The following is a 13,803-nucleotide window of genomic DNA, read 5'->3' on the forward strand; positions in this document are numbered from 1 at the left end:
TGCGTGCTGATGTGATGTGCATTGTGGTGGGCTGGTGTCTAGGTCAGTATTGATCTGCCATTGGTAAAACGTGCCATCTATCTGTGTGGTCCTCGTGCTAAGCTCTCACATGTAGAGGGATACCCGGGAGCTGCTGTTTGCTCCCTCAGGAAAATAGTGCCACTGTTTCCATTTTTTTCCATGGGCACAACACTCCCAACACTCATTTATTATTGTCCTGCATTTGTTCATGAATATATATTGTAAGAGGAAAGTGTTCATTATTTATACTTTGAATTGTTATTCCTATATTTGCTTTGGTAGTCTAGTCTGAACAAAAAATCCCATTAGCTTGAATAAAAAAATAACAACATGATTTAAAACCTTGAACTATATATAGAGATAAGGAGAAAACAGAATGAATCTGTAGTCAAGTTAGTATAATAAATATCTTTATAAGAGTAGGTTTCAATACAACACAAAAAAATGCTTTCTTTAAAACTTGTACACTACCACTCAAAAGTTTGGAATGAGTAAGATTTCTAGATTTTTTAAAGAAATCAATACTATCATTCAGCAAGGATGCATGGAATTGATCGAAAGTGTCAGTAAATACATTTTATAATGTTACAGTCGATTTCAAATAAATGCTGAATTTTTGACGTATCCTGAACAAATGTTTTTTACAAAATTATTAACAGCACAACCTATTATTTATGTCCTGTTTTAACATAACACCGTAATAATGTAAAGTTCATTTTTGGTTTTGAATGTTCAGTTAACGTTTGGACTTTTATTTTGATTCATTCCTGTGCTCCTTTCCCGCCACTCCTTTGTTTGTCTTAATTAGTTAATTTGCCCCAGCTGTTTAATTAATTATCTTGTTTCTGTTTGCTATTTAACAGGCACCTTGCTTTCAGTCTCTGTCCTGTCTTTGTTGTGTTAATGTGTGGTTTCCCTGCCTGCCAGCCAGCCTATTCCTGAGCGGTTTTATTAAAGTTTTATTTTGGATCTTTAATCTGAGTTTTCAGTCTGTTCCTGGGTACACCATATTATGATAAATATGAAATGTTTCTTGCACACTAAATCAGCATATTAGAATGATTTCTAAAGGATCTTGTGACACTGAAGACTGGTGTAATGATGCTGAAAATTCAGTTTGGTCATCACAATAATTGCATTTTAAAATATATTGAAATGATCAATCAAATGCAGCCTTGGTGAGCATTAGAGACTTTTGAACTGAAGTGTAAAACACTGAAATAATTATTGAAAATGCATTTCTGGACTTTCTAGACTTCAAGCTTGTTATAGAAATAGGTAAATCTTATTTCACTCCCTCAAAAGGCTGCATTTTGTAGAACTTCTAAACTCGTTTGAAGTTGCTTATGGAGATGGGGAATATATAAAACATTGTTTGGAGGAACTGTTACCACATATAAATCCTAAATATAAAAATAAAGTGTTTTTTGGAATTTAGGCCTCAAAATATTGACCTCTGTCTGCCAGACAACCCAATAGCCTTTATCTAAATTCTGTGCATTCCTTGTGCACAATGTGCAGTTGAGATATAATCCTTCCCTGTGAATGGTGTAACACCGGGGGACGGATGCTTGGTTTACGATTTGTTCAAAGGAAGACAGGAGGAAAGGATAAATCAAGACTGCATTTTACTCAAGGGCTTCAGAAAGAATTGAATTCTTCGAAGTGATAAAGCCTGAGGACTCTTGAATATCAAGACAAAGAATATTGTCACTTTTTTAGAGAGTTTAGAATAGTACAAGTGAGTTTGTGATTTAACAGAGAATGAACAGCAGTAAATAAAATTGTGTCAATTTGCAGTTCCCGATTATTGGCACATACGTTTCTGATTAAAGAGCAGTAATATAATATATATTACTATAAATAAATATCACTTATTTTATTAAGGGCTATATTTTATAAGTCCTCACATTATTTTATTTTATATAATTTTTTTTTTTTCTTTTTTTTTTTTTTTTTTTTTATAAATCAAATGTAAATTGATTTCCCAGTTACACTTAATGTTTTCTTGGTCAAATTAACATTACAGAAAAAAGAGAAGAAACCAAACACATTTTTTTTTTCATTAGGCCTAACTATATGTAAATAATGTTATTTTTGTTAAAACCAATACATCTCATCAAGGTATTTCAAAATAACAAATAAAGGCAGTAACAATTTAAAAAATATTTGTGAACTGATATTCAGCTGTTCTTTTTAATAGTTAAAGTCCTCATGAAATCAAAATTGACCATATTTACTTTGCAAGCGCAATTTGCTATAGTTTTGTGGTGAACAATCCATCCGTGCAAGTCAATCCGCATTAAAAAATGATTTGGCTTCGTAATCTTTAATCAAAATCTGAAAATACTCCACACCCCTACATTGGTAGGTCTTTTTTGATGACGCCTGTTTGACGGCTTGGGCTTCGACATGCCATCATTAAACACGCCCATCCAACCGACAGTCTGCTGCCCGGGACTGTGTAGAGAATGAAGGAAGTATCGAGTGTCATGGCGACGCCCACTAAGACTTGCAGGAAAGTTGTGGATATCCAATCAGGTCACAGGGAGGGGGAAACAAGTCACGCCCTCTGTTCTGCTCATTTAGTATTCCGTTTCTCTCAGAAATACGTCAAATCACTGAAATAAAGTCGGTTGCAACTTCCGGTTCACTGGGACTTTAACGTCATCAAGCTAGGAAAACACTGGTCACAAACACAAAGATGCCTTTAAATTGATTGCTCTTGTATTGATGGAATAGAAGGGTAAATGACAACAAGAGGGATCTGTAAAGGAATAGAAGGGTTAAAGACAACATGCAGGTTCTATGATGGAATAGAAGAGTTAAAGGGGTGATGAATTGAGAAATCAACTTTCCCTTGAGCTTACCATGATAAAAGGTCATGGTAATATAAGATTATCCTGTAAATTTCAGAGCTGAAAACTTACTTGTTAGTCAAAGAAAATCTTTTATAGACACCAGGCCCCGAAAACGATCGTGTACTTTATCCTGACGTCATCTAGTGGTGAAACACTGACTCTACAGATTAATAAGCACATGTAATTCAGTAGCACCGCCCACCGACTCATGGAGCTGTTCGGATCACGTTAGCCAGCAGTGATAAACACGTCGAAGAAGATAGCAAGCTATTGTGGAAGAACAGTCGCTGCATACGCTTGGATCCTAATATTAGCAATTTGTGATACTAAATTTATTTTTAATGAAGTTCCAGCTCACGTGGGGAAGAACGTTTGTGTGTTCACTTCATTTCAATACGGAGTGGTTTTTAAACAAGTCTCAGGTGCTGGATTTGCGGACACAATGCTGTGCCTTCTATATTGGATCAGACAGGAATGGTTCAACAAACTTATGTGAGTAAAACGTCTTTTTTATATGTAATATGTAACACAGTTTGTTTGTTCAGGGAAGGAAGGAGGCGGGAACCGCCAAACGTACAAAAGACTTTAATAAACAAAAAAAAATTAAAGTAACGCGGGCAGCCCCTCACGGACGACTGCCCACACACACATAATAAAACGAAAACAAAAAAACAAAACATAATGTAAATCCAGGCCTGGTCCTGGAGACAGGTGATGTTGCTCATTTGCACTCATGCCCCGGTCTCGCTCGCTAATCCCATGTCTCTCTCCCGTCCACCTCGCCACATAATAGTGGTCCCGGGGCTGTGTGTTTTCCAGACGGGCTACCAAAACATACACCCTTTGGCAGAAATAATATATTCTTGATCTGGGCACGCGTGCATGTGTGTGTGTGTGTGTGTGTGTGTGTGTGTGTGTGTGTGTGTGTGTGTGTGTTCACGCTTATATCCTCTGATCGGGCGGGCCATGTAATACAGAAATAAAATTTTAATCAATTGCAGGTGGATGAGAAATAAATCATTGTGTTTGTTACGAGCCCTGTGAGAGAATCATCCCGGTTGCCACTTTCAAATCAATCCCTCCCTCATGTGAACTGAACTGAAAGGGGAGCTGAAGCTCATTAAATATGCAAATCCAAGTCTCCAGTGCGGCATGCCCATCAAAACCCAGCATTCAGGAGAGAGCCTCAAAACCAGTGTAGAAAATAGCCTATTACTTATTAGTGTTGATGTTTTTGAATTTAAAAACCACACAAACGTCATAAGTGGACCTCAGACAACAGTATAAAAAAATTAAAAAGCCAGTTCATGACACCTTTAACTACTGTGCTGGAATAGAAGGGTTAAATACAACATGAGGGTCTTGTGATGGAATAGAAAGGTAAATGAGAAAATGGGGGTCATGTGATGGAATAGAAGAGTTAAATGACAACATGAGGGTCCTGTAGTAAAATAGAAGGGTTAAAGACAACATGAGGGTCCTGTGATGGAAAAGTAGAGTTAACTCCTGTAATTGAAGGGTTAATGACAACATGAGGGTCCTGTGAATAGAAAGGTTATTTAAAGTATTAGGGTCCTGTGATGGAATATAAGAGTTAAATGACAACATGAGGGTCCTGTAATGGAATAGAAGAGTTAAAGACAACATGAGGGCCCTGTGATGGAATAGAAGGGTTAAAGACAACATGAGGGCCCTGTGATGGAATAGAAGGGTTAAAGACAAACTTAAGGGTACTGTGATGGAATAGAAGAGTTAACTACTGTGATGGAATAGAAGGGTTAAAGACAACATGAGGGTCCTGTGATGGAATAGAAGGGTTAAAGACAACATGAGGGTCCTGTGATGGAATAGAAGAGTTAAAGACAACATAAGGGTACTGTGATGGAATAGAAGGGTTAAAGACAACATAAGGGTACTGTGATGGAATAGAAGGGTTAAAGACAACATAAGGGTACTGTGATGGAATAGAAGGGTTAAAGACAACATGAGGGTCCTGTGATGGAATAGAAGAGTTAAAGACAACATGAGGGCCCTGTGATGGAATAGAAGGGTTAAAGACAACATAAGGGTACTGTGATGGAATAGAAGAGTTACCAACTACTGTGATGGAATAGAAGGGTTAAAGACAACATAAGGGTACTGTGATGGAATAGAAGGGTTAAAGACAAAATGAGGGACCTGTGATGGAATAGAAGAGTTAACTACTGTGATGGAATAGAAGGGTTAAAGACAACGTGAGGGTCCTGTGATGGAATAGAAGAGTTAAATGACAACATGAGGGTCCTGTGGTAAAATAGAAGGGTTATAGACAACATGAGGGTCCTGGGATGGAATAGAAGAGTTAAATTACAACACGAGGGTCCTGTGGTGGAATACAAGGTTTAATGACAACATAAGGGCCCTGTGATTAAATAGAAGGGTTAATGACAACATGCAAATTTAGCTCCAACCTTGTTCAAACTGATCCGCCTGTAACTTTCTAGTAATCCTGAAAACCTTGTTCAGGTATGTTTGATTTGGGTTGGACCAAAATTCTGCAGGTAAGTGGACTTCGAGGGCCAGAGTTGAGAGCCCCTGAGTTAAATGACAACATAGGGGATGCATGATGGAACAGAAGGGTTAAATGACAGCAAAGGTCTTTCATGGAAAGGGGTTTAATGACATCATAAAGGTTCTATGATGGAATAGAAGAGTTAAAGGACAATTCAGGCCCTATTGTACCTACCAAATCTGTTTATGTAATTTTTCTTTGCTCTTCATTTCAGCTTAAGAACAAGTTCATGAAGAAAATCCCCAGAGATGCAGAGGCATCCAATGTTCTGGTGGGAGAAGTCGACTTCTTAGAAAAACCCTTTGTTGCCTTCGTTCGGCTGTCTCAGGCCACCACTCTTGGAGGTCTGACCGAAGTCCCAGTGCCCACTAGGTAACAGTTTTGCACATTAAAAACTCACAATATGCCAGTAAAGAGATCATTGAAAAGTTTAATGAAATAAAGCTTTGAATATATATCTCCTATTTGACAGATTCTTGTTTGTGCTACTTGGGCCTCCTGGTAAAGGCAAATCTTACAATGAGATTGGACGGGCCATTGCCACTCTCATGGTGGATGATGTAAGTTTGATTGATTTGTTTGTTTGTTATGCAATTAACATCTTTAATGTTCAATTCTTTCAGATAAACTTGGATAAAAAGACAAAATCCTGTGGTGGAATCCAAGATTGATTTACTGTTTTATCTGCAGCTCTTCAGTGATGTAGCATATAAAGCCAGGGACCGGGAGGATCTTATTGCTGGCATTGATGAGTTCCTGGATGAGGTGATTGTGCTTCCACCTGGAGAATGGGACCCCAAAATTCGCATAGAACCCCCCAAAAAAATTCCTTCAGCAGACAAAAGGTAAAGCTTTTTCTTCTGTGACTTTGTTCAGCCCATATGCTTCATATTTTTACATTCCTCTTTGTTTCTCTGAGAAGGAAGTCTGTGTTTTCCCTCAATGAGCTGGGTCAGATGAACGGGACAGCAGGCGGTGGAGGGCCTGCTGGTGAGGATGAGGAAATGCCTGTTCCACACGAACTTGGCGAAGAATTAGCATTTACAGGGAGGTGGGTGTTTGAATGCACCGACTGACATAATTAGGCATTACCACCCATCCCATTATAATTCTGCCTCATGTTTGCCACCTCGATTCAAATTCAGGTTAAATTCAGGAATTTAATTTAAAATTAAATTATGTTCTGCATTGCGCACAACTGAGTGTACGGCACATGTAGGGTAAAGTGGGGGGGAAATGCCCCCTTAAGGACTGTGCAACTTTTTTGTGAAACAAAAGTTAAATGTGTCTAGAATAGTTATCCTACTTTTCAGTGATAATAAGAGGAGTTATAAACCAAGTATGAAAAATATCCAGAGTTTTTATGTTATTAGGTTTGTAACAAAACTTTATTCATAGCAAATTCATAACTAAAAATGCCCACACTCTGACAAAGTAATTTGCTTTATATGTTTACAGCAAAATTATAGTATAAGCATGTTTTCCTTTAAAAAAATAAAAATAATAATAATCCAGAAATCACAATGTATGATTTTTTTAAATTATTTATTTGTATGATACAACTGCAAATGAGTATTTGAACATCTGAGAAAATCAATGTATCAATGTAATATTTGGTACAGTAGCCTTTGTTTGCAATTACAGAGGTCAAACGTTTCATGTAGTTTTTTACCAGGTTTGCACACACTGCAGGAGGGATTATTTCTTACCTTTCTTAGGATCATTGAGACCCCACGAGGTGAGATCTTGCATGGAGCCCCAGTCCGAGGGAGATTGACAGTCATGTTTAGCTTCCTCCATTTTCTAATGATTGCTCCAACAGTGTAGCTTTTTTCATCAAGCTGCTTGGCAATTTCCCCATAGCCCTTTCCAGCCTTTTGGAGGTGTACAATTTTGTCTCTAGTTGCAGACTAACAGGTCTTGTAGGGTCAGAATTCTATCTGATAAACAGCTGTTCAAATACGTATTTGCAGCTGTATCATACAAAATAAATAGTTAAAAAAACATATATTGTGATTTCTGGATTTCTTTTTAGATTATGTCTCTCACAGTGGACAGGCGCCTATTATTAAAATTTCAGACCCCTCCATGATTTCCAAGTGGGAGAACTTGCAAAATAGCAGGGTGTTCAAATACTTATTTTCACACTGTACAGTACAGGTCCTTCTCAAAAAATTAGCATATTGTGATAAAGTTCATTATTTTCCATAATGTAATGATAAAAATTAAACTTTCATATATTTATATATATTTTTTTATATATGATTCATTGCACACCAACTGAAATATTTCAGGTCTTTTATTGTTTTAATACTGATGATTTTGGCATACAGCTCATGAAAACCCAAAAATTCTGTCTAAAAAATTTTGCATATTTCATCCGACCAATAAAAGAAAAGAAAGTGTTTTTAATACAAAAAAAGTCACTCTGAGTGTACTCAATACTTGGTCGGGAATCCTTTTGCAGAAATGACAGCTTCAATGCGGCGTGGCATGGAGGCGATCAGCCTGTGGCACTGCTGAGGTGTTATGGAGGCCCAGGATGCTTCGATAGCGGCCTTAAGCTCATCCAGAGTGTTGGGTCTTGCGTCTCTCAACTTTCTTTTCACAATATCCCACAGATTCTCTATGGGGTTCAGGTCAGGAGAGTTGGCAGGCCAATTGAGCACAGTAATACCATGGTCAGTAAACCATTTACCAGTGGTTTTGGCACTGTGAGCAGGTGCCAGGTCGTGCTGAAAAACAAAATCTTCATCAACATAAAGCTTTTCAGATGGAAGCATGAAGTGCTCCAAAATCTCCTGATAGCTAGCTGCATTGACCCTGCCCTTGATAAATCACAGTGACCAACACCAGCAGCTGACATGGCACCTCAGACCATCACTGACTCTGGGTACTTGACACTGGACTTCAGGCATTTTGGCATTTCCTTCTCCCCAGTCTTCCTCCAGACTCTGGCACCTTGATTTCCGAATGACATGCAAAATTTGCTTTCATCCGAAAAAAGTACTTTGGACCACTGAGCAACAGTCCAGTGCTGCTTCTCTGTAGCCCAAAGTGGCTTGACCATGACCATTGAATGCGGCACCTGTAGCCCATTTCCTGCACACGCCTGTGCACGGTGGCTCTGGATGTTTCCACTCCAGACTCAGTCCACTGCTTCAGCAGGTCCCCCAAGGTCTGGAATCGGTCCTTCTCCACAATCTTCCTCAGGTTCCGGTCACCTCTTCTCGTTGTGCAATGTTTTTTGCCACAATTTATCCTTCCCACAGACTTCCCACTGAGGTTACTTGATACAGCACTCTGGGAACAGCCTATTCGTTCAGAAATATCTTTCTGTGTCTTACCCTCTCGCTTAAGGGTGTCAGTGATGGCCTTCTGGACAGGGTCGGGTCGGCAGTCTTACCCATGATTGCGGTTTTGAGTAATGAACCAGGCTGGGAGTTTTTAAAAGCCTCAGGAATCTTTTGCAGGTGTTTAGAGTTAATTAGTTGATTCAGATGATTAGGTTAATAGCTCGTTTAGAGAACCTTTTCATGATATGCAAATTTTTTGAGACAGGAATTTTGGGTTTTCATGAGCTGTATGCCAAAAGCATCAGTATTAAAACAATAAAAGACCTGAAATATTTCAGTTGGTGTGCAATGAATCTAAAATATATGAAAGTGAATCTAAAATCTAAAATATATTTTATTTCAATATATGACATAAAATCGATTATTTTTATCATTACATAATGAAAAATAATGAACTTTATCACAATATGCTAATTTTTTTAGAAGGACCTGTATATATTGTTGTTAATGCTAACTGGCTGGCTAACTAGCTGATGCTAATGTGAGGTAATTTTTAAATATAACGTCTAAATATTTTTATTGAGCCACCTTGTTAGATTACATTTGATGGAAAAACAAAGAATGTGATGTTCAGAACATGGTAACTACAGTAATTATTATACTGGGAAGCAATGCCCCCTGGGGGCATTTTACCCCACAGACTATGTTTAAAAAAAAGATGTAATTATGAAAAGATAATTATGTTTTCAGTAAATAACAAGTGATGCCTAACTACAGGCCTTGCACTTCTCATATAACTGTGGTGTGCAAAGCAACAAGCTTTAGAACACTTTTTTTCTTACTGTAAAAATTATTTAACTTAACGTGAAATCTGTTTTCTCTCCGGTATGTCACCAGTGTAAGCTTTGCGGCATTTTACCCCATGGGGGCCTTTTCCCCCACTTTTCCCCAACATTTGGATCCAATGTTCATTCTTGTTCATTCAGTGACATTCTTGTTCTATATCTTGCAGTGTCTCTCGAACACTCCAGCTGAAAGTTTGAAAGTGTTCTTGTTTTATCTGTCTTCACAAATAATTGAAAGATACTTCAGAGCCCCAAGTTTCAAGACAGTTTGTATCTTGATCAATATGTCAAAAAAGGAAAATGTAATGCTGTTTTTGGCCCTTGCTCTAGAGGGCATGTGAGGACTTAGAGATAGAAAATGGGTGCCAGTACTCTTAGCTAATATTCAAGATAGATCTTGCCTCTGTCTGTCTAATACAAGCTAAAGAGGACAGGTCACTGATGAATAATAGATTAAACATCAATGTTCACGGGGCAGGTTCTGTGGTGGCCTTTTCCTTGACATCAAGAGGAAGATCCCCTGGTACCTGAGCGACTTTTATGAAGGCATCCACATTCAATCCATCTCTGCAGTACTCTTCATCTACCTGGGCTGTATAACAAATGCAATCACCTTTGGGGGCCTTCTAGGGGATGCCACAGACAATTACCAGGTACACCTTGCAGTTTTCTACTTGACACTGAACATGACAGTTTGCTTAAAGTTGCATGTCATCATCTTTTATGGAGCATTTAACAAGCACGCTTTTGACCTAGCTTAATCTATAGTCCTTTTCTTCTCACCTTGTTTCCTTTTCTCTCTCCGTTTAATTGTCTGTCAGGGTGTGATGGAGAGTTTTTTGGGCACCGCTCTAGCAGGAACAGTATTCTGCATGTTTGGCGGTCAACCTCTCATTATCCTCAGCTCAACAGGCCCCATCCTCATTTTTGAGAAACTGCTTTATGAATTCAGCAAGTGAGAGCCATCCACACCAATCCATCATAATTTCACAGTCTATTATTGAGGACAATAAAGTACAGCCTTGATTGCTCACTTTCATCAACCCAGTAAAAGGCCCTCATAAATCATATCTCTTCACTGATGCAAATAACCTCTTGCTCTCCTGTGTTCCCTGCTCTAGCATTTATCTCTCTTTATTTTTTCTTTAAACTTGCTTTTCCTTAGAAATAATGGGATTGATTACATGGAGCTTAGGCTGTGGATCGGAATGCACTCCTGCATGCAGTGCTTATTCCTGGTCGCCACTGATGCCAGCTACATCATAAAGTACATGACGCGCTTCACGGAGGAAGGCTTCTCTAGCCTGATCTCATTCATCTTCATCTCTGATGCCATCAAGAAGATGGTGGGATCCTTTAAATACTATCCCATCAACACCGACTTCAAACCGGACTACGTTACGGCCTACAAGTGCGAGTGTGTTGCGCCAGATCCGAGTAAGTCCATTTTTGGAGTAGAGCATGTGGTCTGAAATGGAAAATAACTGTAAAATAAATTAGATGTAAAACAAATCTACATTTATTTAATGTGTCAGGATTTACACATGGAGAACATGTGTAAATGGTAACAATTTACAATAAGGTCAATTAGTTGACATAAGTTAAGGTATTAGGTATCATGAACTAGTTACAAAATATACTATTGTTCATTGTTAAATGCCTACTTCTGTCATGAAACTCTAGATGGTGCAGGTTAATGCGTCCTTAATGCAGCTGATGATGATATTTACAGTGTTGGCACAAGCTGGCTCATGTCGCATCTGCAGCCAATGAACTTGCTGCTCAGCATTTAAATGGCTGGTTAACATTCACTATAGCAGTTTGCAGAACACTTTCAGAGTTAGCTAAAACCCTCAACCTCCAGCTCCTTCTGTATAGGTCTTCTATGGGTAATTGATATGCTATTTGTGCCGCAGCAGTATGTCTTACATGCTCATATCAGCATATCAGCGTATGTATTGGCAGTAGCAAATTCCTGGACTTGCTCTGCAGCAGCACCAATAATCTACAACAACAGCAGCAGCGGCGCAGATCTATTCCGTCAATGAATGACGTTTTTCCACTGCATGGTACAGGCTTCGCTCGCTTTACTTTTCCACTGTGTGGTGTGTCTCGGTTCGGGACGGCTTGGCTCGCTCTGGCTAAGTTTGCTTTTTCACTGCAGTTAGTACTGCTTCTAAGTGGATGAATGATCGTTATAGTTGTGCCGCCTCTACTTCTTGACATGTAGATGTTTTTAACTGGAAGACAAAGAAGTTTGTTTCAAATGAGGCTAAAAAAAACGAGTTTGGGATATCGTACAACAGAGCACAGACGATGACATCACTTGGTTTGTTTGATGGTGCACAAGGGTAAGCTAAACTTGCATTAAGCAAATGTGTTTAGGGTCTATTGCTATATCGCTGTCACAAAAGCATATCGTGGTAGTGATGATTCTCTCTGACCAACGGAATGTTTACACATCACATTTAAGAATCAGTACGGCATGCTTGGAACCTCAACCGAGATGGTAGTCTAGAAATCTAGACGCACCCTTGAGGCAGCAAATCTAATTGGCAGCCAGCGTCATCTAGCAACTCTCCATAGACCTTCGAGCTGAAAAAAACCAAACTCAGGCCAATCACATGACGATGACAATGACAATGACGGCAGAGTTGCTGAAGTTCTGCGTGCTACTTGTAAATAAATATGGGGCGGCAGTGGCTCAGTGGTTCATGTAGATTGTCTACAAACCGAAAGGTTGGTGGTTCGATCCCCGGTTCCACCTGACCAAGTGTCGAAGTGTCCATGAGCAAGACACCTAACCCCAGCATGCTCCCGATGAGCTGGATGGCGCCTTGCATGGCTGACATCGCCGTCGGTGTATGAATGGGTGAATGTGAGGCAAAAATGTAAAGCGCTTTGGATAAAGGCGCTATATAAATGCAGTCCATTTAAAGAAGCTGGCGAACGGCGCTCTTTCGAACTCTGGAAGAGAAAAGAACAAAGAATGGCCCTGAAATAATTTTTAAGAAGGGAACATGTGTCAGAGTTTTGCCCACCGGATACGAAAGTTTAATTATCAACTAGCTCTGCTTCACGTTGCTGTGGTTGTTTGTAGCTCTATACAATTGCGTACAGAGGGAGTTTGAAAGACAACCGTCTATCTCGCCCTTCGGATTGAGCCCTGCCAATGGTGAGTTCCTAGACCAAACATTGATGTGGGTCTGGCATGTCAGGCTGCCAAGATGGTACTATTTTAATAAACCATACCATGCAGTGGAAAGCGAGCCGTACCATGCAGTGGAAAGTGCCATAACATTGTCATCTATTACTATACTAAACATCTTCTCAGAGTTGTCATGATAGAACTCATATTTGTTCAAAATACTTTTTAATAAAATTTGTTAGTTTAGATTTTTTTTTAAATGTATATATTTAAAAAATATATATTTTTCCTTTTGTTTGTTGTAACAAAAACAGTTTTAAGTTTTTATTTTTTAGTATCTTAGGGCTGCTAAAGTTAATGTGCTGCTAACTGGTCTCATTTAAGAATGCTTAACCGTGTTTAAAATCGATTATTTTTTCTCATGGTATTGATCATAGCGCAAACATTTCCTCCATTTGTTTCATTTTTTAAATAATTTTTTTGACCTTGTAATTAAAAAAAATATCTAAATATTACAGTCTGCAAATTTAAAAAAAAAATTTTTTCCAAATATAAAAATATCACTGTTCTAATGCATTTTTGATAAAGATTAAATAAGTGAAGTTAATAAACGTAATTTCAGGAGTAGTACGCCCATCTAATCTTTCAATTAATACCAAGGTATAAAACCAGCAGCTTTCCTCTTCCTCTTTTTAGTTCCTGAAGCATCCCTCCTCCTCCTCCTCTGCTTCTCCTTTTGTACAATTTTGTACACAATCAGTTGGTGGTGGTTGAGGAGAGATCCCCGACACGAGTGTAAAGCGCTTTGGGTGTACAGTAGTACATATGAAAGCGCTATATAAATGACTCATTCATTCATTATTTTATTCATTCACTTTTGCCTGTTATAGGGGGCAATCGGAGCTCGGGTAGAATATCCTCTCCGAGCCCCTCTATAGCAAACAGCAAGCCAAATCTGTTTACCACTTTCACTAAGATTATATGGGCACACAAACTCGTGAATGCATCCTAAGTGAGCAGGAAACCGTACCCACCTCAAACTTTTAAATGGTAGTGTATGTACTATAGTGTGAACATTAAT

At 38.7% G+C, this 13,803-nt stretch overlaps 1 protein-coding gene across 1 annotated transcript in view; it reads left to right on the plus strand.

The window, feature by feature from the left end:
- The window catches only part of slc4a5a (solute carrier family 4 member 5a), a 47,280-nt gene that overhangs the window by 19,342 nt on the left and 14,135 nt on the right, over positions 1-13,803 (plus strand). The window contains exons 9-15 of the mRNA XM_067438917.1: positions 5,648-5,805; positions 5,906-5,993; positions 6,124-6,278; positions 6,356-6,484; positions 10,053-10,227; positions 10,396-10,529; positions 10,740-11,011. Of these exons, the coding sequence (XP_067295018.1) occupies positions 5,648-5,805; positions 5,906-5,993; positions 6,124-6,278; positions 6,356-6,484; positions 10,053-10,227; positions 10,396-10,529; positions 10,740-11,011 (1,111 nt within the window). The remainder of the gene's footprint in view (positions 1-5,647; positions 5,806-5,905; positions 5,994-6,123; positions 6,279-6,355; positions 6,485-10,052; positions 10,228-10,395; positions 10,530-10,739; positions 11,012-13,803) is intronic.

This window comes from Pseudorasbora parva, chromosome 3 (genome assembly GCF_024679245.1).
Source record: "Pseudorasbora parva isolate DD20220531a chromosome 3, ASM2467924v1, whole genome shotgun sequence".
Classification (NCBI taxonomy): Eukaryota; Metazoa; Chordata; class Actinopteri; order Cypriniformes; family Gobionidae; genus Pseudorasbora; species Pseudorasbora parva.